Source organism: Paralichthys olivaceus, chromosome 6, assembly GCF_024713975.1.
Source record: "Paralichthys olivaceus isolate ysfri-2021 chromosome 6, ASM2471397v2, whole genome shotgun sequence".
Taxonomy (NCBI): Eukaryota; Metazoa; Chordata; class Actinopteri; order Pleuronectiformes; family Paralichthyidae; genus Paralichthys; species Paralichthys olivaceus.
The window spans coordinates 20,237,822-20,262,139 of record NC_091098.1 but is presented as its reverse complement, the minus strand read 5'-3'; the positions used below and the strand labels follow the sequence as shown (position 1 = coordinate 20,262,139).

General features: G+C 39.5%; 1 protein-coding gene and 1 long non-coding RNA gene across 3 annotated transcripts in view; one reads left to right on the top strand and one right to left on the bottom strand.

Moving 5' to 3' along the window:
• Positions 1 to 18,803, bottom strand: part of nup210 (nucleoporin 210) — a 26,265-nt gene extending 7,462 nt beyond the window's left edge. The window contains exons 1-32 of one of the 2 annotated variants that reach the window (XM_020096135.2): positions 18,070 to 18,803; positions 17,102 to 17,241; positions 14,879 to 15,010; positions 14,164 to 14,260; positions 13,802 to 13,952; positions 13,193 to 13,325; positions 12,583 to 12,741; positions 12,312 to 12,380; positions 12,115 to 12,221; positions 11,689 to 11,829; positions 11,425 to 11,562; positions 11,031 to 11,186; positions 10,709 to 10,907; positions 9,561 to 9,706; positions 8,358 to 8,576; positions 8,050 to 8,223; positions 7,528 to 7,720; positions 7,135 to 7,241; positions 6,745 to 6,849; positions 6,167 to 6,268; positions 5,843 to 5,971; positions 5,452 to 5,579; positions 5,232 to 5,367; positions 5,080 to 5,142; positions 4,510 to 4,689; positions 4,327 to 4,407; positions 4,104 to 4,235; positions 3,685 to 3,843; positions 3,336 to 3,427; positions 3,068 to 3,242; positions 1,635 to 1,810; positions 48 to 268 (exon numbers count right to left, since the gene is read on the bottom strand). In XM_020096135.2, the coding sequence (XP_019951694.2) occupies positions 48 to 268; positions 1,635 to 1,810; positions 3,068 to 3,242; positions 3,336 to 3,427; positions 3,685 to 3,843; positions 4,104 to 4,235; positions 4,327 to 4,407; positions 4,510 to 4,689; positions 5,080 to 5,142; positions 5,232 to 5,367; positions 5,452 to 5,579; positions 5,843 to 5,971; positions 6,167 to 6,268; positions 6,745 to 6,849; positions 7,135 to 7,241; positions 7,528 to 7,720; positions 8,050 to 8,223; positions 8,358 to 8,576; positions 9,561 to 9,706; positions 10,709 to 10,907; positions 11,031 to 11,186; positions 11,425 to 11,562; positions 11,689 to 11,829; positions 12,115 to 12,221; positions 12,312 to 12,380; positions 12,583 to 12,741; positions 13,193 to 13,325; positions 13,802 to 13,952; positions 14,164 to 14,260; positions 14,879 to 15,010; positions 17,102 to 17,241; positions 18,070 to 18,230 (4,501 nt within the window). In that variant the 5' untranslated portion in view covers positions 18,231 to 18,803. The remainder of the gene's footprint in view (positions 1 to 47; positions 269 to 1,634; positions 1,811 to 3,067; positions 3,243 to 3,335; positions 3,428 to 3,684; positions 3,844 to 4,103; positions 4,236 to 4,326; positions 4,408 to 4,509; positions 4,690 to 5,079; positions 5,143 to 5,231; positions 5,368 to 5,451; positions 5,580 to 5,842; positions 5,972 to 6,166; positions 6,269 to 6,744; positions 6,850 to 7,134; positions 7,242 to 7,527; positions 7,721 to 8,049; positions 8,224 to 8,357; positions 8,577 to 9,560; positions 9,707 to 10,708; positions 10,908 to 11,030; positions 11,187 to 11,424; positions 11,563 to 11,688; positions 11,830 to 12,114; positions 12,222 to 12,311; positions 12,381 to 12,582; positions 12,742 to 13,192; positions 13,326 to 13,801; positions 13,953 to 14,163; positions 14,261 to 14,878; positions 15,011 to 17,101; positions 17,242 to 18,069) is intronic. The other variant, XM_020096136.2, reaches the window with a different exon arrangement.
• Positions 18,613 to 24,318, top strand: LOC138410525 (uncharacterized). The gene is made up of 3 exons (XR_011243236.1): positions 18,613 to 18,751; positions 23,288 to 23,317; positions 24,190 to 24,318. It is a non-coding gene; the product is annotated as an uncharacterized lncRNA (long non-coding RNA).

The following is a 24,318-nucleotide window of genomic DNA, read 5'->3' as shown; positions in this document are numbered from 1 at the left end:
CATACACAACACATAAGATCTGTTGCTGAAACATGTAAACTTCTCACCATCTGGGCTGGTTAGCTGGGTGGAAAAGCAAACTACATCTCCCACCACCAGTCTATGGGCCTCCTGTGGATAAATAGCATGCCCGACAGCAAGAGGAACATAGTCCGCGACTCCCATGTTTTCACTGTCCCACACTGCGAGGAGGGTGAGGCCGACACTGACCGTCCGCACTGTCAGTGAGTGGTTATTAGGCCCAACCCCGACCTGCACCAGGTCATCTCTGCAGGACAGAACAAGTACAGGTTTGATGTTATAGAATTTGTATCTATTAATATAACTAATTATTATTGATTGTTAAGTGCAAACAAAACCTTTTGTTATTATGAAGTCAACATTAACTGATCTGTCAAACATGGCCGATATTACATTTTTGGAACCTGATGAGATTTTTCCCTCATATCTTCACTGCTACACTCTGTAGCCCATCCTTGACAGAGAATTGGTTCAATACTATTAGTCAAGCTTAAAATAATCACTCTATTAAAAAGAGTATTAAAAAAAACAGCAGATAGTTAAGTGTTTCATATCCTGCTGCAATAGTTCAACATCCAACTTGATTTATATTTTCTTACCTAGGGAAAAAAAACAACTTTCTTTTAACCTCCATCTCCGAAGCATCTGTTGTGAACAAATTAAACCAAAGTGCTTGCCAACATAGACACCAGTAAAATCCACCCTGCTCCTCTGAGACTCAATAGGATCTAATCACAGGCTGGTTCTCCAAGTCCCAAGACTATCAGCCCTTTACCGCTCTGATTCTGATACTTTCCCCCTAAAATGGTCTGCCAGCACCCGGAGAACAAGGTAATAGAATCAATTTATTGTGCAGACGGACGAGGGAGTCCCTCGTCGGGAGTGTGGCGATGCTCCTCCCAACCCAACATTCCCATTAATTTAGCTCACTCACTCGCTCAGGTGGAAACTACCCCATCTGAAATGAGGAACAGCCCAGTAAATTAATGTTGTGATCTCCATGTAGAGCCGGCCTCTACACCTGTCATGACCTCAACTACACTGGCTGTTCTGTGCGGGTATCAGTGCGCGTGATCCGAACAAAGAGGAAACATATAATGTATCACAGCACCTACAGAGGAAAAGGAATACATTAGGTTTTCCAGGGTTATCGATAATCTAGGATCAATATCATAAAACCAGACAATGTGAAACATATCAATTTAATTCTATTGATAAGTTTCCTGAAACCACATTGGTCATTTTTAAGAATTACATTTTCTGCTTAGCTGGTGGAGGGTGAATAGTTTGTGGGTTGACATGACTTAACAGAATTTGAAATGGAAGTCATTAGGTTACGCAAGGCTGAACGAATGGGCCACTCAAAAGAAAGGCCCTGATGCTCTCTGTCTATATATAGCCCACAACAGCAGGATAATGGCTTCTCAACCTTGGGGTACGAAGCAACTGCAAAACAAATCCTCCTCGCTCCTTTTCCTCTCACAAAGTCATGTTTCCCTCATGCTGTCACACAGAATGCATGAATCAATGAATGCACAAATTATATTAATGAATGACGGCAATTCGTAAAATATAATGAGAAGTGTTGAAGAACCTATAGATGTGTAACCGACCTGTTTGTGGAAAACGTAAGGTGAGAGCTGGAGCTGTGTAGGGCCTCTCCAGTGCTGGCATGAAAATGGACATTGAAGGTGAGTATTATGCCCAGAGGGAGGGCTTTCAGGCTCTCTCCTGTGTGAGTGTAAAGCACTGGACTGGTGCTGAAGCGCACGTAGGACACAGGCACCACCTGAGAAATTTAAAAAGGAACCAGTGTCACATTCGGTAAGTGCAGGGACAAGGACAGCTGCCATTTCAAGGGTCAATACAACTGTTAAAAATCGCAGTGGCCATATCACATAGGCCACTAATCATTAGCCTGTAGCAGATGAAACAACACAGCTTGAAGTTTAGTATAACAGATGGCACACCGTTACCATTTGATATACTGACAACAGTTTCAGATGCTACATATAAATCTGATCTTGCCCTCTTGATTTATTTATTTAACCCCCTTTTTTTAAATAATATACTGTGGATTTAGAGACAAGATTCATTTTTAATACAAACAATATATTTTCTATTTAAACATTTAATAAAAAGATCTAGATCTACACTAGATAAGAACGTTCCAGGGATGCAGGATGAATCGTTTTTTGAACAGCAATCTCAATTCACACTGCTCTTCGATCTCATTTTTACACGACAACAATTCTGCCATTGCTGCATCAGCAGGGAGATCTTCAGCATCAAACCATGTCATGGTGAAATTCTGTGCTCCAGCTAGAGATCAGCACAAAAACAAAACTTAGTCTTAAATGCCTATCTGCCATGGGGACTGTTTTCTATTTATTTATTTATGATGACATTTAGTGGAAATTGCACTTTTAGCTCAACTCAACTGAACAGCTCTTTGTGTTTTATGTTTTTGGGGATATTTGTCAGTGCATATGTCTTTTTTTGTCTTTTACTTGCCGTTAACCAAATTGCCTTCAGAATTAATAACTTTGCATTGTATAAAAATTAGCCGATTAAAACTAGTTGATCACTCTCACTAGCATATTGGTAGAAGAATAAGTAAATGTTCCTCTGCTCCTGTTTTCCTCAAAAGGTTGATTTATTAGACATTTACAATGTCTGTGGTCTGCACTATAATTTTATCATACAGGATAGAAAATCATGTATGGTTTACATTGTGAAGAGCAGGTACAAAGTCTTACATTCGATTTCTGATTATATTGCTTTTCCATCTTCCTCAAGAAATTATGTAACGTTATTTTGATATTAAAAAAGAGAGAATATGTTGCTGGAGAAATTTAGATTTAACCAAATTTTGCAGCACTAGAATGTTCTCGATATAAAGAAAAGTTGCTAAAATGAGTCAACATCTAACATTTGAGAGGCACGATTTATTTTTTAGCTCTGCAGACCTTATCCTCATATATTATAATTGTTGCATCATAAGTTAGGAGAAGGATTTAACACTCAGTGGCTCTCAATAACTGACCTTCACAGCAAGAATGAGAGTTTGATTGACGCCAAAGGTCTCCTGTGATGTGATCATCAGAGAGGAGATACCAGTCAGGGAGCCAGAGGAGAGAAAGCCCTTGTCATCCACTTGAGCAGTAACAAGCTGGTCAGGGGAATTCAGCATTCGATAAGAAAGTGCACCAACACCATCCCTGTCAGAAAAGAACAAAATCACATTCAGTTTTCTCTGTTTCTGACATTTTTAACCATGCAATTAAACCATCTTGCAGACAGTAGTAACTCACCTGCTTGTTTGGAGTTGGAGGATAGAGTTCGGAGCCATTAGTAACTCCCCAGCCTCGACTTCAGGGTTAAGCATGTGCAGCTTATCATAGACCTTGATCAAAGTGAAATGATGAAACTCCAATTATTAGAGGGTTTTATTCAATCTTTCATGTCTTGACACAAAGGGATGCATTCAGCTCCAACTCATCACTTAACAGAGCTAACAACTACAGATGTTGCAACGCTCAGCAACTTCAACACTCTGCTGCCTTCAATGTCAGCTTTTCCTATTATGAAGAATCAGCAAGGGAAAGTTTACTGTGCTTTTTTCAGTTATATGCCCAGTACATTGTAGCCATAGTGCTGTACCTGGATCTGGATTTCATCTCTGAGCTCCTGAAGCTTCCCCACCAGCTGCCCAGCCTTTGGGTCAGTAACTCTGAGCACCACCTTCAGCCCTGTCCTCCCTCTAGTTCTTCCAGTCACTCTCATGCCAAAGTTGTGTTCTGACTGGAGCTCGACATTAGCCTGAAGGAGGATAGGCACCAAAATGAGAATGACAAAAATAGCAGCAGCAAATCAAATAAAAAAGACAAGAGTGGTGAAGCAGGGACAAGGAAGAGGCTGACAAGGAAGCAGAGACAAGGCAGATGCTGGTTCTTAATCATGCTGTTATGTAGGGACAGCACATCTTAAGTCAATTTGATAAAAGAATAATGGAAACAACAGGACCCAAAAATAGGAATGGCTGAGTGGCAGGAACTGTATGAGACGTCAAATACAGGTACCTCAATGTGTCTCGACTGCACATCCAGGATGTCTCTCTTGGTGGTGGACCAGTGGAATGTCAGCCCAGGTAAAGCATTGCCAAAGGAGAAGGGTGTCAGACTATTGGTCAGACCCATCACATATACAGGCATCTAGAAAAAGAATCAAACTGTGAATACAATATCACCCAGAGAGAATTTGTTTTTCCTGGCAGTGTTACTGGAGAAAAAACTAAAATCATACCTGGGCTCCTGTCTTCATTCTTGTAATGGGTGTTCTGATTCGAATGCCTGTCAGAAGCACAACCTCAACTTCCACTTGATCCTGGAAGAAGACAATAAACGCATCATCCGTAAAATTCAGCCAAACATTTGCAGACATCACCTAAATATAAATATATATATACACACACGGACACACACTTACCTGAGACACAACGACTAGCTTCCCACTTTCGGCATCAACAGCTTGGACCAGTCCAGTCACTGTCACGTTACCAATGGCAACTCCCCTGACATGGCCCATGCCGTTAACAGAAGCTATCTCTTCATTGGAAATGGAGAAAAGGATATTGGACTGAGGCTGAGGGCCTCCCTCAGATGTGATCTGTAAATGACAGGAGGAATGAAAAGGGAAGAGATTGATTAAAAAAGAGAAACAGTTTAGTCAGTTACATTTATCAATGCACAGTTCAATAATCATTTGCTATAAGCAATTACACTTTGTGTATTAAACTATTCAAGATAATGAAAGTGGAAATCCAACACAAATAATGTCCAGTGTATGTGTGTTATTAAGTTTAACGTTCAGCAATTAGGATGCTTCTTGGATAGACTTTCTAATTAGGGCAAGAGTTGAAGCAAATTAAAAGAAAGCTGGATGTTTAAACCAGGAGCAATTAGGCTAATGTCATCTTCCAGTAGAGCCCTGGCAGACGCTCTTTTCGAAGATAAACACTGTTTTAAAACAGAGCCTCAGTGTCAATGTTATACATACCTGCATCATTGCTCCAATTAACAGAGTAGTTTTCCTTGGGCTGAGTTTGAATGGTGGGAATACCTACAAGTTAAAAAACAAAGTTTCAATACGTGTAAGCATATGCAAGAGTCACAATTTGAACTGTTTTAGAAAGTCACACAAATGTATACCTCAATTTGCTGAGGTGGGGATGCAATTTTTCTCCCATTTTTATCCACAACAACAGCTGACAGAGTGGTCTGACCAATGGAAACACCTTTTACCAGGAAGACAGCTGTATCATTCTCTGCAGACTCTGCTAATGGACTGCAAAAAAATTAAAAAGTCATTCAGAAACTTAATTAAATCGATTTAAGTTCTTCAGTATTTCAGAAATGTTTCATTACTCACGTTAAAGAAACTATCGCAGAAGCAGCCTTCAGTTTTAGGTTCATGAAATGGAAATAACTGGCCGGGAAGGGCTTCTTGTTATCATCCAAGACTCTGACATATGCTCTCACAGATTTGCTAATCTCCACCTGTGATGGAAATAAATGACAGCTATCATTAGGGAAAAATAATCGTTCTGGTTCACAAGCAGGGCAAACCTTATGATACCAATTCAAGATGGACCATCTTTCATGAAAATTGAGAAAGGAAATATGAAAAGAGGACACCCATATTCAGTGGTTCAATGTCACCGAGGCATTTCAGAAATGTGTGGTACTGATAATAGGGATCAACCAGTCAAGCAGTGCCAGGCAACCTACAAAGATGAGGGATCATGGGGATAAAAACTGACCTTGTCAACCACTCTCACATAAACCTCCAGGATGTCAGAAACGTGTACTGTGGCTTCGGCAGGTGCTGGAAAAGCCAGACAAAGATCATGAACCATCACCTTCACCACTCCTGGGTGATCGGGGGAGACCTTAGCAGACACAGAAAATCAAAGGAAATCTCAATTCTCTGCATTTAACAGGTTAATTTTGAGCACTGAAGTATTTTTACATCCACCCAAGGAAAACAATCATAAGGTTTCTTGAAATTGCAGTTTTTTTTAGTCCAATTGTGTATTCCCCTGAACTAACCCCTCACAAATCACAGTCCAGCTGTTTCTTCTTACCTGAGCTGCTCCTTGGGCTTCTTGGAATACCACATCCACAATACCATTAACACTGGTATTGACAAAAAAGTGTCCTGATCCCTCTCGCAGGGCTAGACTCGCCTACAAGACAAAATACATCAGAGCATTGTGAAAGTGTTGAAAATGATTGGAATGACTCAAATAATTGTATATCCCATATCTGAGGAAGAACTGTTCCAGCTCATGGTCATGTTTGTGTGACATCAAAGAGGCCCTCTGCCCACACTCACTCTGTAAAATCCTCTTACACAGGTCACTAGTTGTTATTTAACCCCCACACCTGCCAAACACTGCTCCTGTATCACACAGGATTAGTAGAGGGAGTCCCACTGAGCAAAGTTTCCACTGTGTCTGGTGCAATGATTATTAGGATTTGGGATGAATGAGATGAATTATTCTTCATTGGTTGTTTCCCAGCAGAGTAGACTGAAAACTAACACTTGTGATCAAATGTAAAATGCAATTATACTTTTAGTAAAACAAATGTTTGTGCTCACATTTGCAATAATGCAGGAGTATGTATGGAAGACCACAACACTGAAGAATTGTTCTCTTACCTGCACATCAGGGTGGTTGTATATCGTCACTGCATCTGGAGAAACTTTCACATCTTCAACTAACAAGAGCTCCAACGTGGCAGAGACAGGGGTCAAGGGGTCAAACTGTGCAGGAAAGGGTTGATTAGTGCTTTGGTTGCATGTGTAATTATTATGTCAACTGAATATACAGTGTGCTGGTCCTGCCTCATTATTAGCCAGCATCTGAAGAGTATGAATAGACATGCAAAGCAAGTTGAAACTAGAAAAAACTCATTACAACAAACAGAAAGTGCTTATCTGTATGTGAACCACCCATATATCATCTGATCAATCTGAGCCCATTTGGGAACAACACTTTATTCAGCTGCTTCTGCCTTTAAAGAGGAAGTGAAAATAGTTTTCACTTACTGGACTGGGAACATTGGCTGCAGCGAGATGCGAAACCTGGTAACCCAGAGCTGTGACTGTAATAGCAGCAATGCCGGTCTGCTGATGGACAAGAATTTTCTGACGTCCTGTCAAAGATGATATCAAAAAATATTAATTACATGATCCAACCTTTCTGCTATCACCAATTTATAAAAAGACACGAGAAACAGAATGGACATGTATTCCCAGTGACAGGTCAATGAACAACTCTCTGCTGCCACTGTCTCAGAATCAAACACTGTCACAGCTGTTTCTTCTCCTGTTTTGCTTCATAATTTTTCAAATGTCTACAGAAAATAGTGAATTTAAGCCAATAACCCGCTCTCTCTTAAAGATGAAAGAAAAAGCTAAATAGGGTTGTGTCTGCTTTACCATGAAGTTTCATCTGTGTGTTGCCATCCTTGAACAGCTGAAGCTCCATAGGCATCGTGGGTTCAATACTGGCCAGCGACTCCTTAGTCGATTCCCACAACATGCTCAGAGAACTGAAGTTGTCGAATTTCCTCCCTTGTTGATCAAAAGCAGCCAAGTCCAAAATGGGGTTACGGTAATTTGACACAGGGACCTAGAAAAACATAATGCTTATATTTAAGTAAATATTTTACTACAAATATGAGGATCAAAACTAAGCAAAGGCAACTTTCAATAACTAATTTGTCTTACTATAATAACAAATACAATTTAACAATACATTTCTCTAAGGGTAGCTGTTGCTTTCTTCAAATGGCAGGAATCTATTTAAAACAAAACTGGCTCCCCTCTTTCAAAACAAAATTCCAGTGTCAACAGCCATGGATAAACCTAAATAATCAAGTAGAACAAATACCAGTATAAAAAATTGAAGCTTAATGTACACAGGTTGGTGACCGTTGTTACATCACATCACATTCATACCACTTGTTTGTTCTGCTGCAGCAGTGGGCAGGTCAGGTCCAGCTGTGGGCTAGTATACACCGGGACCAAGGTGAGGCGAGACGGAGGAGCACATACAAACTTGACCTTTGCCGGCTCCACAGCAGGATAAGGATTGGTTACACTGGCCTTGTTCCCGACCATCACCTCCAGCACCTGAAACATACAGAATGACAAATCAGTTAAGAGCTGATGACAAAGATGCAGGCAATAAGAAAATGAGTTATTGAATTTAACCATGCAATTCTTTATTTGATGAATAGAATCAGTATGATATAAGTAGACCCCACCTGCTCTCCCAGGACTCTGCATGTTGCTCTGACCCAGTGCTGGTTATAGTTGTGAGATAAAGGGCTGGTCAGAGTCAGGGTCACGCTGGCCTCATCCTCAGCGCTCAAGTTGCAGAAGAACTTTGAGGGCTCTAAAACCCAAGGGCGTGGCCCGCCCTCAAACAACATGTCTTTAGATGACCCCAGAGTCACCACAGCAACAGATACAGGGTCAATAGCCTGCCAAATAAGATTTAGGTTTTTAGAAAATGCAATACTTAATTTAGTTATAGTCACAGACACACAGAGACACTTCAGGAAGAAATGCTTTTAGAGACAGCTTTGAGTGACCAAAATTTAACAACACAAAAGATATTAAAAAAATAAATGAAAGCACATAATAATGGTTATTCTAGTGTCAGGAGGAACTGGAGCTGAGGGAATATTAAGGTGAAACGCACAGTTATACGCAGCAGAGAAACAAAAATGTGTCAACCTTTAGCGGCCAGAAACATTACACTATGATAGCATTTCTATCCTATAAAACAATGAAATGATTTAGATACAAAACCCAAGAAGGGACATCAAACAGCACCTTACTTTAAACTAAATATAATGTGCAGGAAAACCAAAGCTACTTCTATCTGTGGTTTAAGAAAGGTAATTTTTTTTCATGATAGGGGATTTCATCACCTCATCATAACACATTGTACTGTTGAATTTAATACTCCACCACGACAGTTCAAGTAAAATTAAATCCACTGCAGTATTATCACCCAAGCATAGAAAGCAAATCAGTGTGGCAAGTGTATAATGCATAATTAAATGCATGGAGCACAGAGAAAACCCAGTGGGAGAACATTTTAACACTCACTGATCATTGCATTTCAGCTTTGACTGTAAAGGGAGACTGTGTGTATGAAGTGTAAGTGTATGCACAAGTAATCTTGTTTCCTTATAGGAGACACAGGCTAATTGGTGCTTTGAAACTAGTTGAAAGATTAAAAGCAAATTGCAACAGAGACTAGATTATTACACTTTGCAGCTGCCCCACAGCGTTAAAGAATGTGAGGTAAGTTTACAACAAAAAATCTGAAAAGGAAATTAGCAGTTGGACATGAATTGTAGAGGCCTTTAGATCCATTATGTACAAAAGAGGGAAAAATTATCCTAAAAGTTATAATGGTGAGCAAGATCCTGGTAAGACAAGACCTGTGGACTCACTTTGAGAGGAAGATAGGCAGCAATGGTGATCTTGGCACTGAGGTGAACATTGCCATGGGTGTAGCTGACAGTAAGCATGGTATACCCAGGGGCCAGGGCCTTGGCTCTCACCCCACTGCAGTGTTCCTCACCGGGGGCCAGCCTCCCTGGATCAGGAGAAAGAGGAAGTCAAAAACTTAGCATGTGATATTGCAATTTCCTATTAATTATCTACATTATGGCAGCCCAATATATTCTAATCTGTCCACCACAGATTCACAATAAACAAAATAGATCTTTAAGTTAGTGTTTTGCTCCTTTTATTCCTTCCTGTCTGCTATTTGCCTCGTGCTCGCTCAGTCTCTCCCTCATTTAGTATTTTTATGTCCACGCAGACAGCCAGACCTCATAGTTCAACTGAAGATGTGAGTGGAATTCAATGCAGTTCTCACACACAAAAACTTATCTTTCAATTAACTCTCTAGTCTGTGTAACTGTCACTCAGAGTGAACTGCACCCTGCTAACACCACAGATTGAATCAATTCTGTGCGAAACACGGAATAACCAGAGACATCCTACTTTCACTTCCTGTCCTAAAGCCCACAGGAAATACTTATTTGTGCCAGTCTTCTGATTAATAATAAAATATTTCACACTGAAAGCCAGTAACAAAAGAATTTTCAAAGAGATAAACTACAGATAAAAGTCTGAAAGCCTTAAATAATTGAAAATGTTTCAGTGTTATAGAGGATTATGCCCAAAAGGTTTTTCAAGCACATTCAAGTCTTTGTTAACGTTTGAATTAATTTGGGTGACCAAATAATACAGATTACAGTATTTGTTATATCTTTAATATTCTTTTTCTTATAAGAGTTACAACTGCAACAGCTAACACTGAACAAAGGAGGAGCCTGTACCACTGTAAGTAGACTACATATATATTAATTGATAAACTAATTGACCCCCGCATATAATCCATCATCACTCCAGCATTGTTAAACAAGTCCCACAAATTATTTTCCTGCCAGTCTAAGGTTCATACAACCATCCCCTGGCCTGGACTCACAACCCTAACTGACACTTAACACAGTGATTAATGAATGAGGCTTAGAGTGATGACCCTCACTGAATGATCTTCCACGTAGGGTGCATGAATGAATTAACTCACCATCCAGCAGCTCAAACACTCCATGGCTCTCTTCCTCAACCTGCAGGTCAAAGTGGGAGCAGTCGCTCAACATAACCCGCTCCTTCTCTGCCTCCTCCAGCAGCCCAAAAATTCTGAGAGGCAGATCCAGAACCAGACCAATTGTGGCCTCGACTCTGCAAGGAGCGAAGTCCATGGACAAAGGGTCAACAACATATACCTAAAATGGAGAAAGGATCAAACATTTTGTTACAAAACACAAGTATTACTCTGCTTCTTCACTGTGGGGTGTAGTTTCAGATTAATTTAACAATGTTATACAATGTCATCCACGTTAACTTACCTTCATTTGGCCAAAGTGTATAGGGTTGCGTAGATCATGAGCGTAAACTACACTGACACCAATGTCACTGACTGTTGTCATCACTCCTTTCACAGTCACTGTGGCGACAGCTTTATTAGAGGAAGACCAGCTAAAATTTCCGCTCCCTCCCGTCGCCTGTCACAAACAACAGAGAATAGGAATCATCATGTGCACCAGAAAGACACCTCCCATTCTTGATCTCACATTTACACCCAGTGGTAAAATGACATAAGCCTTACTTTAGACAAAATTTGTACTAATTAATAAAAAGTCTCATAAAGAAGGTGTCCAATGATTGACACTTCTGCCTTTTGGAAGATTAAAACCATTCAAGAACCAAGTTTCTCATACATTCTGAAAAAGAAATTACTACCTTTATTGTGTACTGATATGCTCCAACCTTGGGCTGCCATGGAAATGTAAGAATACTGGGACTCAGAACTATAGGGTCATAGATCTCCACATCTTGTTCGTTGTGGACTGGGTTGGCGAGAGCGTGGACACTTCCACCCTGAAACAGAACATAAGCCACAGGAACTGATCAAGCCTAAGCCGAAGAAATCAGCACAAGGTAAGAGCAGTAATGATGCTCAATTTGAAAAAGGGCCTGATGGGATAACATTGCAGTTTGACTCACTTCATCCACAACAGATGTTAGGGTTGCATCAATGAGAGTGAGGCCTTCTTTGAGTGCTCGGACATGATGGTATGATCCATTCAGAGAAGACTCCAGAAGTTCAAAGTATTCGGCAGGAAAGCCAGTGACAATACGGACATTCTGCAAAATCAAAATAAATCATATTTAGCTTTGTATTACTATAGATAGAAGTCTGGTTTCATTTTCTTACAAACTGTAAGGTTATTTTATAGGTTTAAAAATGTTGCTGACTAATTATACACCTTACAAAACTACAACAGAAGCTAATTTGCGCAGATGAAATGTGAAACTTTTGATTTTATCATCATAATGCTGGTTACAGGGTGCGTGTCACACACATTGTCTAGTTACACATTCACAGACATACAACTGACATAATTCTAAATGAACTTGAAGCGTACTTACATCAGAGAGGTAAATTTTGTTGCCAGACTTATCAAACACTTCGATGGAGATATCATATATTCTGCCTGTTTCGAGAACCCAGCTGTCTCCTGGGTGAATTTTAAAACCTAAACAATTTAAAGAAGAAGAAGTTGGATGAAAAGTCACTTTAAAATAAAATCGCATTATGTCATTAACAGTAAAGTTTAAAAACAAACCTAGGTAGCCTGGTTCTACCACATACAGAGTGCTGTTGGGTAGACGTGACACTCCTTGCATACGAAGGCCTGAACAGATGCCATTAAGGAAAAAAAAAACTTTTCTTCAGCTAAAAATGTTTTTTTAGCAAAGTGTCAGTGTTAAAACAACTTTATCACTTTAGTTAATAGAGATTAAACCATATTTAGTCAACTGAAGATGTCATGGGATAGTGCATAGCATTACAATAACCTTAAACCACCAGATAAGTGTGACTTGTCAGAAGGATACTCTTATGATCCAGGACCACGTTGATGTGCCCCAGCTGAAAGGCTGTAACTGTGGAGATGCTCTGATCCAGATTGGCGACAGCTACATCTGGGTTTCCATTAGAGCCCACCACACTGTTCTGGAGGTGCAGCTCATACTGCTCACAAGGCATAGAGAGCTCTGGACAAACACAAACATCAATCGACTTAAGAGATGGCATTTCTGCATGATAGAGAGATTTGAAACTGAAAAGGAGATGGGATAGCTGCGCCGCTCAGCTGGTCACAGTGAGTGACGTCAATGATACAACATGTGGTATGGGTCAGGAAAGAACCCATTCAATTTTGGTGCAGATCCAGGAATTATTTTTCACTTTCTGTAGCATCCAGCATGTTCTATAGGTGTGTGTAATTTGTTTGCACCTTGTTTGAATTTAAGGAACATGTAACCCTAACCCATAACATAGATATCCTCTCCACTGAGAGCCATTACAGTTGCCTTATATTAAAGGATGTCAACTGATGCTAGTGCTGGAAGCTTCTTAATGCAGCATAATTAACAGCACAACAACAGCACAACAACAGCTAAAGTTAATGTAAAATGATGGACTTCATCCTAAACAGAGTCAGACCTGCGATCGAGCCCTGTCTTATCTTCAAGACTTTGTATCTGATGGAAGTTCCCGCCAACAAGTAGACGTCATGTGCAGGGCTCAGCAGGATGTTCTCTAAAATCAGCAGTCGCACCTCCGCAGCACCCACATCCTGTGAAACAGACGCCATAGTTACAGAGCAACACAGCTTCACCTCCTGCCTAAACAAACCACGATGAAAAGGTTTGGAGTGCTCAGAAATAATGACAGAAATCAAACCAACAAATATATATGATTACTTAAAATAACATTTTTCTCTTCTTAGTTTGACACTAGCCTATTTTGTTGGAAGATAAAAGGTTCTCCTGAAGAAAAGAAATGTGGGCAACAAATTCCTTGACAAGACATAAATACAACTTAACTGTCATTACTGCTGTGTCATCCTCCATAAAGGCAAGAATGAGCCATTACTATTGTGCAGCAGACTTTTGCTATTTTAAGTCAGGTGGTGAGCTATCACAAAGAGGGCTCAGTTTATTCAGAACTTATTCTGAATTATTTTTCTGTTACAAATAGACCAAAAAAGTATTTAGTGTTAGCTGCAGAGAAATAAATAAATATAATGGTTTGTACCACTTAGCGGCTTACCTTGTATAATGACTCTTGTATTTTGGCTTTCAACTTAGCATGTCCTGTTTTCAGTCCTGACACCAAAATAATATCGCCCTGTTTCCCAACACGCTCCATTTCAGATATGTACCCAGGGGGCGTGTATGTGGACTCAGAGAATTTGAGTACCCTTGAGAAGAAAAAAAGAGACACATTAAAAAAAACACAACAAACTTAGCCATTATATCTGACCTTAAGAATTATTATTTCTAGAGGAGGAGGTTGGGTATATCAGTGTCGGGAGAAAAACTTCTTGTCAGCTTCTGATTTGTTATAAAATATTTCATTAAACCAGGCTTGTCAGTAGAGTTTGAAAGATGCATTTAGCGAAGAAATCTTACCGTAATGAATTGTAAGAGTCAGAGAATCCATTCACATCTACATCTTTCACTAAGGTCCAGTCAAACACTAGACCTGCGAGAGTGGTGAAGGTGTTTCCTGTTGTATGAAAAAGAAATTACTCTTCTTATTTCCTTAAGCATTAAACCTTAACAACTAAAATGTGTATCTGAGACATAATGAGTAAACGAACATTTACATAGACATGTTTCAACGTAATATAAGCCTGGGGTCACTACTGCATGCTGGAGTGTATAATGGAAGCTGAGCACAAAGCTCCTGAGAGTAAAATTAGCTCAAACAAAACCAATAGGCATTTCATTAAAGGATGCATGCTGTCCATCTGCAATCTACTCCAAGAAATCTAAAATGGACTTTTTAGGCCAAAGCAAACAAAAACAAAAAACCAGGCCCCGAAGCCATCATCAGAAAGAATCAGGCTGTAGCTACAGCTCATTAAACTAAGTGTGTTTGCCCTAAATGGAACAAGTCGAACAGAACAAACAAAGCTACCGTACAGTCGCAGCCAGAGGGGAAAGAAAATGCTGCCTAGAGCCACTTCAGTCATTAGGCTGAGAAGTCTTTAGAGAAGCAAATAAACAATATGATGCGGACTGCTTCCAGAAGCAGAATGGAGTAATATCACAAATATAAAATAATCTTAAAAGACTAAAGGGAAAATTTAATACAAGCAGCCAATAAGCTAGTATAAGACACCTTCAGAGTCCAGTGCATGTATTTTGAGAGCCAGTGGTGAGTCCTCGAGATGGAGTTCTCTGGTGGTCGATACTATCTGGATCTCACTGATGATGTCGACGATAGCATCACAGCGCAGTACTTGTCCTGTAACTGCAAGTGGAAGCAGGAACAAAACATTAATATACATATACACGAGGAATGCTGCCTCTCTCTTAAAGGTTCAGTGTGTAGAATTTAGTGACATCTAGTGGTGAAGTTGCTTTTTGCTGCTGAATACCCTTCACCTCACCCTCCCCTTCCAAACTTGACAGAGAACCTGTGGTAGACATTTGTTATAAAAACTCCAAGGTGTTTAGTTTGTCCAGTCTGGGCTACTGTTAAAAACATGGCGTCCTCCGTAGAGAGGAAATATGTAAATATTAAGTATTTAAATACAAAGAGCGCTTTCTAGAGAAAATAAAACAACAATTCAAACAACTTAGATGAAACACATCAATAGGATTATTTTATCAGAATCAGAATCAGAATCAGAATTCTTTTATTTGCCAGGTATGTTTGCACATACAGGAAATTGCCTTGGTGTAATTGGTGCACTGCTTATGTACATAAAACAACAATGTAGAAAAACAACAATATATAAGAAATTGAATAAAATAAAATAAAATAAAGTAAAGTATATACATATATGCAGTAACAGAGTAGTATTTTATATTCAATTGCTGCCAATAGATCCCTTTCACATAAATCATACACACTGAACCTTAAACAAGAAAAGGCTAAGAAAAAAAACTGTCTTGATATTCTAAAGGGACACTAATCTTTACTGAGGCAAAGAAATGTGCTTCCTGGCAAAACCACTTTACTATTAGTAAACGGAAATGGCAATGGTGATTAAAAGCTCCAAAGCTTCCTCTGCTCTTGGCAGACTGTACTCTGCACTCAGTCAAGTCAAATGTGTCTTTTCTGGTCCGCTAAGAGGGCTGTTGCATCAAAGACAGATTATGAGATTATGTTTTTAAAACCTAAAACAGCTGGAACGAGTGGAGTGACAGTGGTCTGAAAAGATTTTTCTTCATTATTACAAAAAGACTTTTGAGATGGATCTGGTAGGGCCAATAACTGAATATCCTGATTACAAAGCAAATTGCTTACACCTGCTGGTCGTCCATGACAGGGCTACTGCACCAGGGGCAGGAGCTGACATAAAGCGTTCTGTCGCACAAATCTTTGTGTGTATTTTTGTCTGTGAATAGTTGCCACCATACCATCAAATAGTATTTGTCTTGAAATGCTCATGCATCATTTCTATGACATCTGCATTTTCATCCAGAAACATTTCAATAAATTATGGTGCACATTTCATATTTTCCATTGTTTTGAGAGCTTGTTTGAGATCGTTTTGTTCACCAGCAGATTTTGATCAGTTGAGGCCGGATATGGTTATACTCATACTGTATACTCTGTACAGTTATACCCTGTTGTGGCTGTACTATTATTAGCTTTTAGAAATCCATTGTTGTGTTTATTTTTTATTCTTGTTATTTTATGTTTTTAGTAATAGTATCTATAATTATATGTAAAACCAGAAACAAAGATAAAAACAAGAAAGAATTAACATTTAACAAGCTAGTTATATGTGATGTTGATTCTGTGATGGCTGAAAAACATCTGCATTATATTGTTAATATTAAATATTAAAAAATTAAAAAATGGCCTTCAAACAATTCACTGATTCTGAAACTGCATAAAGAACACGCTCCAGGAAGTTCTGGCAACTGCAAACTGAACATGTAGTGAAAAAATAAATCAAAAAGGTTTGTGGTAATGACCGCAAGCATGTTATATTCAAATTGAGTGTCTTTTACTATAACTGATAAGAGCACAAGCTGATATGCAAAACTAGCCAGCAGCATCAAACCTACCGACAAGTGCCCTTATTCAATGATATGGTGTGTATGTGACCCAAGGACATCATATCCGATTCAAGTTAATTATACAAACAGTCTCAGAGGTAATTACAACTTCGACCTTAACTGCTTCTGTACACATCATTATTTTCTCAGTTGCAGTTGATTCTCACCAACAAACAAAAAACAAACATAAAAATGAATTCCAATAACAAAATTATTCCCCAGTGAATTAATTATCATGTATTTTTTTTTCACTATTTAAATTTAATTTCCTAATCATCTATTCCTGTACTTTAGCTGATTAAATGTTATATAGCATCACTGTACTTACCAACATCTTCAGCCAGAATGATGCTGGTCAGTCTTGACGGCTGGGTGGAGAGAGCCTGGAGAACAGCTCTCCTGGAGCAGCCGCTGCCGCTCACTTCATCCACAGCCTGGATACTTGCTACCTCTGGTCTGGTAGACGACCTGGAAGAACATGACACACAATAAAAAGGTCATGTGCATGCAGTAAGTACGGAAGCTACTATGTGGTTTGACCTGTTCATCATAAAAACATGGAGTTTCAGCTTTACTGCACACTAATGAGATAAACACCTGATAATATCAGATAAACATACAAGGAAATGGAAAACAGAAACAGATTGTAAAATAAAACGCAATCCAGTCTGTGCTGTATTTTAATTTAGTTTTCGTCATGAGATTGGATAAAGACTGAAGTGACTTTTTTAATTTTATTTTGGGCACTACATTCTAATTATGTTAGAGGGAAATACACTGATACAAAGGTTTATAAGATTATTGCTTTAGTTGTTAGAAAAGAAGTGTCCACATGCACCCTCTCCCAGTAAATGTACAGGGGACTCCACAAATCCACAGACCACTTTGGATTTTTCTGTACAACTGTATATTTCCAATTATTATCACATATTGGAGTTTTTCTCATTACATGACCTGATATCAAAAAATGTATCTCGACCCACTTCTCAGCCATAATCGCTCTGCCCTAATTAATTCAAATGATTAAATGTTGATGGGTTACATCAGGTTCATTACTTTATCGGAAATGTAATAACCTTCTTACAGATTCAGTGTGGACTTGTTTGAAGAAGCTCCAGGTGGATTCACCTGTGAGTGTAACTCTGGTGTTTGTTGGTTTGAGGCCCCACACACAGCTATGAGGCAACATGAGTTTACCGTGGAACTGTCACATGTGACCTGACAAACACGACACTCCTGCACCAGGCATGAACAGCCGCTTCTCCACTTTTAACGAGCCAGACTCCATTCACTCACCATCTGTAGCAGCCTTCCGTGGTTTCCAGGGTGAAGTTGATTCTCGTGCTCCTCGTGAGCGGCAGCAGCACTTTGGGGATGTTCAACTTGGAGCTACCGTTCACTTCACACACAGTTATTATTAATAAGACGAACAGCGGCGGCACACACAACCGAGTCATTTCCGCTTCTCGAGGCTGCGCGGATTTATTGAAAATCTCTGAGACCGACGCTGCAACGAATGAATGAATGAATGAAATAAAGAGAGAAACCGCGAGCTAGCTTAAAAACTTCCTCCGTCACATGAAGTCAGCAGCAGGTTAGAAGTCTCAGGTGAGCTAACATCGCTACTTCCCAGCTCTTCCTGTGAGCGGCCACATGATGATATCAGGCGGCGTGTCCTCGCGTGTCCTCTCGGGTCCTTTGCTCCGCTCGTCCCCCGGGAGGCTTCAAAACACGCGGCGAGAACGAGCCTGACAGCCGGGGTTTCCGCGTCACGGTGCGCGGCTAGTAGTTAGCAAGTTAGCGAGCCGGAGCTACACAGAAGCATGTTTGGTACAAATACCCGCCATTAGCGATAATTGGCCTGGAGTGAGCATGCCGGGAGAGAGGAGACGTCACAGCGCAGGCTGCGGCCGCGAGGATGACGCGGTTTCTTAAAGAAGCAACACGCGCATGACGTTTTGACATGGAGTCATCAGAGGTGAGCAGGGGCGCGTCTTCAGTCTCACTGTTGGGGGGGACCATGCACAGAGACGTTTCTGAAGAGCAGGGGTCACCAACACGGTGCCCGCGGGCCCCAGGTGGCCCCCCGAGGACCACATGAGTAGCCCGCAGGCCTGTTCTCAAAATAACACAACTCACCAGTGAGCTGCGTCTGAAATTTGATATGTGTTTCTAATAAACTAAAAGTTTTATTCTCATATTGAAGATGACTATTGACTATGATTTGTTATGAAATGTAATTTAAACAATTGCTGAGATTAATAGAAAATAAAGTGTTGAATATTGATATTATCTGTTTCCCACCTTGTTGAGTCATCGCTGATGATTATTGTGAGAAACCATTAACGTGATCAGTGTCTTCACATAGATGAGTATCATTTATCATATAATAATAACAATAATATATAACTAAAGGCAAACTGAGCAAATGTGTTATTTCAGAAGAGTGTGTCAAACTGGTATAGCCCTTCGTATGACTCAGTACCTATGAAGTAGCTCTCAGTTTAAAAAAGGTTGGTGACCCTTGCTCAAGAGCAATTCCTGGAGGGGACACCAAACGGGATATGTAAAAATATATTGTGGTCAAAAAAAAAAAACTGTAATTGTTTCAGGTAAGTTAAGGGCATAGTGCACCCCAAAAAAAAAGAAAAATCACTCATCTGCGCACCACTATGGACGGGTGGGTGAAGTGTTTGAGTCTGCAAAACACTTTTGGAGTCTTGGGTAAACAGCGTGGCAACTGGTGATTGATTCTTCAAACGTATAAAAAAGAAAAACCATGAAATGCATCCATAATACCCCTGTGGTGTCATCCCAGTGTCCATAAGCCCCAACATTAAAATTAAACAATGAAAACAATGTCATTTTTAGCCTAAATATCCACTGTCTAATTTCATTGTATTGTTTTGAAAGGATATGTGGTCAAGGCACATTGTTTGGTATCTGCCCACACACACACACCAGAGCTCCAGGACCAGTTGGCAGAGCAGACTCTTTGCTAAAGCCTCGACACTGAAGATGCAAATAGTTGAACAGAGAGTGAACAGGGTTATTTTTCCAATTTAAATCCACATGTGTTTTGATTAAATCATGTATTTTAGTCCATGTGCCACTCTCATAATCGATCATGTCAGTGCAGTCAAAGTCCTTTATGAAATCTATAACATTAAAAATGATTTTGTTGCAGATGTGTGTTAATGAGAGTGGTGATGGTAAAGTTATGGTCAATGGCATGAATCCAACCTGACTTTTATGTATAATATTGTGGTTTCTGAGGAATTTGACTGTACACAAGCTAATGGGCTGCAGAGCTCCTTCCCATAGCTTGTAAAACATATTTTAAATCTTGGTGTAATGAGACCATTATACTGACTTTAAATTCCCCACGATCAATTCCATATTTTGCAGTGTTACAGTATTTATGAGTTAGTTCTTGTTGGAATAATAGAGACAGAGTTCCACTGGCCCCAGAGTTAGATTCTACACTCTCTTCATCTAGCCATAATTGATTCTGAGTGCTTTGTATCTTTGGTTTTCACTGTATTTTTAATGCAGTATAACTTCTGAAATAGTTTTCTCTGGTTTTTAAAATCTTTGTCGACATTGTTATTTGTCAATCTTCTGTTTGCACTGTATGTAATTTCAATATCTTTATTTGAACACAGTTTACATTTTGGACAGCCTTGTAGTTTTCAGCAGTAGGAGGGCAGGGTTATTCTATGAACTCTTAATCTAATAATTCAATCTCTTCACTGTTGCTTGCCTCTTGGTATCGCTCAGCACTGTCTGGGGCCCATATGTTGTGGGTATGTTCAACAGCCTGATAGTTTTGGATGTGTGTCAAATTCTGTAGTTGGAAAGTTATCATTGGTTGTGGTTTAAAGGCCAATGACAGCCCTGGTGAATTGGTGCCATTAGGTCTTTGGTCTTTTTTAGCTTTTAGCTTCACACATGCAATTTAATCCAAACCAAAATACCTTAAATTCACCTTATCTTTCAGAATGTGTGTTTTTTATTGACACTGTGGTGTTTAGTGTAGATTTTAAGACCCTGCAGTGGTATTGCGTTGCGTTGTATTGAGAATAATTCTATCTGTAGTGTAATACATTATGCATTGTAATTCAACACTGTCACCAAGTAAGGCCTCAGAAATCACTGTCAAGTTGAACCAACACTGCTCTGGCACTATGTAATTTCAGATCTGTCACAGTTGATTAGAATGTAGTTTGCACAAGTAACTTTTTGCTTGAGTGGCAGTCTATTAAGTGTTTGAGTAATCCTTGAAACTTGTAGCTGATAGATGACTACCTGACCAAGGACCTGCCATTTATGACGAATCAAAGCAAACATTAGCCTGTCCAACTGCTCAAGAAATTACTACTGTGTCAGAAAAGTGACTGAATATAATATAGTGGCCCTTGTATGTGTGACAGCCAGTATATATGCAGCATGTTTCTGCTTTTCTGCTTGTCAAATGACATGAAATTAAAATGTGTAGGAAAATAAATAGCTGTTTGGATCCTCAGCATTTTATTTACAACATGCAATACACAACTTTTCACCCCTAGGTGTCACTGACAGCTTCTTATACATTACTCTCACCCAGGCATTGAGGGCAGTAATTATTAGTGGTTGGGGATGTGTTTATTTTATTACTTGGTAAAGAAAGAAAATGTCATCAGTGCCCTTTAAACAATAAACAGTGTTTAGTGTCAGCACAAGCAAAACGCTAAAAGAATCTGAAATTTTATTTCCCCTTTTTCTGTTTATGAGGGAGATTGTTCTCTGGCATTTAAATTAGTTGCGAGATAAAGCATGCATTGTTTTCTGAATGTTGATCGTCCATTCTGAAATCTGTTGGCTGCTTTATTGCTGATCCGTCTGCTTTGAAGTTACAGCGTCGCTCCTCCTGGACTGGGCCTCTGGTTTTCTACACACAGAGAGATGCTCAGCTTGATTAGCAGATACAATGTGCTTGTGAAGGCTTTTACATAATGCTTCTATGTGCCAAATGTGACATATTGTTTGAGTCAGAGAGCATTAGAGATAAAAGCCCATCACTGACTGCTGCTTGTTCCAGTAGGCTGGTTTTAATAACAACCATTGTGACTACAGCATTTCGCACATTTGATAAACTGTGTAGAGCCTTTGATAACTCGGCTCATCTTTTTCAAGTTATTTGGGGTTTAAATGAGATCTCTTTCTTTGGCACAATGACGGCAGTTGAGAATGAAACCTGAGGAGACAGTACAACTTTAATTTATTTTGACAAGGCCAATCTTCAGTCCTACATTTATTTTCACCTTCGTACGCAATCCATGGGCAGTGTGCGTACAATTGATGTCAGGAGTGAATGATGTCATGTCTGAGAGCATGGAAAATAATACCTGAGTCCAATTGAGGCTCGAGTCAAGAAAACACAGTACAGCACCAGACTGAGCCCAGTCAAAGAAAAGAGTAGTTTTTTATAGATTTCGTGTTCACTTTTACTTTGCTACACATATCAGCAATTATCTTTACTTTATACTCCACTACATTTTCACAATGTAGTTTGAATTGGTTCACTGACCTAATCAGAGCTTACAGGCAACATTAGACCCCGCCTCTCGCAGCAACAGCATCACTGGTGAAGCCATTAATTAATATGACAATACAAGTGTTTTCATTAGCATCATGATTGTGGTACATCTATTTTGTCCTTTTAGATTCCAGTGTGTTTTGTACAATGGATACCCACTCCTATATTAGGCAATAGTGCAGCATTAAGCCATTTACTGCAGAATATAATGTGCTACTATATTTTGTATTCTGCACACACCTAAAACCATCAGAGGGTTTCACCTTTCCTGTTATGCTGAAAACATCACATGCAGCACCAGCACCGCATGTGTTGCAAATCAAATATTTTCCTATATCACAAATGGCTGCAGCTGCTTTGCAATTCCATACAGTGTCTGCTCATCTGGTATGCATCAGCAGTCACATCCTTCCTGGTGCGAAATGGGAACTTTTCTTGGCCACCATGCTTGGCTTGGTCCAAACAAGAGGGTGCACAGGGTTGTAGCACTTAACTTATACGCTTACTCAGCGGCAATGTTCTCAGCTGGTATAGGTCAGCTTTCACCAAAAGTCTAATAGGCTTTAGAGGGGTCAGTGCTTCAAATAGTTCGGGAGGTACACAGCTTAAAGGCCCCCCCCCTCTAGGTGTCAGGCACACTAAAAGCTGCTGTAGGTAGGCATAATAAAAAGTGTTACTATCCAGTGGAATCAGCGTTTGCCTCAGGGAGCTACCTTATGTGTTCCAAGAAATGTAAAAGAGGAGCAGGAAGTTGGACAGGCTTGAATGAGCACTGTGGTAGAACTGTGATGAGACTGCAGGTGTCCAGAGGGTTTTCACTCCACAAGTTTCTCTGCAATCTAGTGAATGCATGGATGAGGGTTTTTTTATTATTAATTAATGCATAAGGAAAAAACAATCTACTTAAAATATCATCTTTTCCCCCTTTTCCCCCAGCGAGAACAGGGGGAAGTCTACAGAGCTGCTGTAAGTATTAAATCCCTTCACACATTCTACTCCATGCTTTGAATTCCCTTGCCATTTCCATGGTATAGACATGAGGTGGGCAGAGCTGGGTGGGTTAGTATGTGCAGCTCTGTACCAGAGTTATTATAGTTAACGAAAACTAAGACTAAAACTAAAACTAGCCATGAAAAAATAATTTAGTTAACTGAAATAAAAATAAAAACGACAATTACAAAAAAAAGAAAACTAAATAAAAACTACAATGAACAATGCAAAACTAACTAAAACTAAACTGAATTGCAGATAAATTCAGCTTCGTTTTCGTTTCCTTTTTCTCCCTCGATTACTGCCTGTCCTGCAGGTGATGGTTAAAGAATGAAATTAAAGGACTTGATAAACCATATTTAGTGTCACACATTGTTTCATTCTTTTTCAGCTTCTACAAGTCAAGGCTTTCGCTTAATACCTGGAAAAACTAAAACTAAGACTAAAACTAAATAAAAACTAAACTGAAACTAGTCGATTCCTCAAAATAAAAACTAAACTAAACTACAAAATCACTTGTTGAATTAACTAAAACTAAACTGAAATAAAAAAGCAAACTGAAAAACTAAATAAATATAAAAACTAATGAAAATTTCAAAACTATAATAACATTGCTCTGTTCATTCAGGATCATGGACAGTGGGAGTATATAGTGTTTCCCTTCTCAACTATCATTCACAACTCGAAGAGCTTTGCACATCAAGTAAGGTTACATTAATAATCACAGTCTTTAGGCTGGTTTGTGACATCAGATGATCTTAACTCCCTCCTGACCATTTTATTAATATCACATCCTATTTAAATGTGTTGAATAATCAATGCACAAGTGATCATTTTGTTTCCCACAGCTCAACCTGAAGCTGTTGGACCACGGAGCTGCCGCCCTCAGCAGACATGCCATTTAACTACAGCCTGGAAAGTCTTTACAAGGCACAGGTGGGGAGTCACTTTTACCACATTGCATTTGGGGGTCTTAT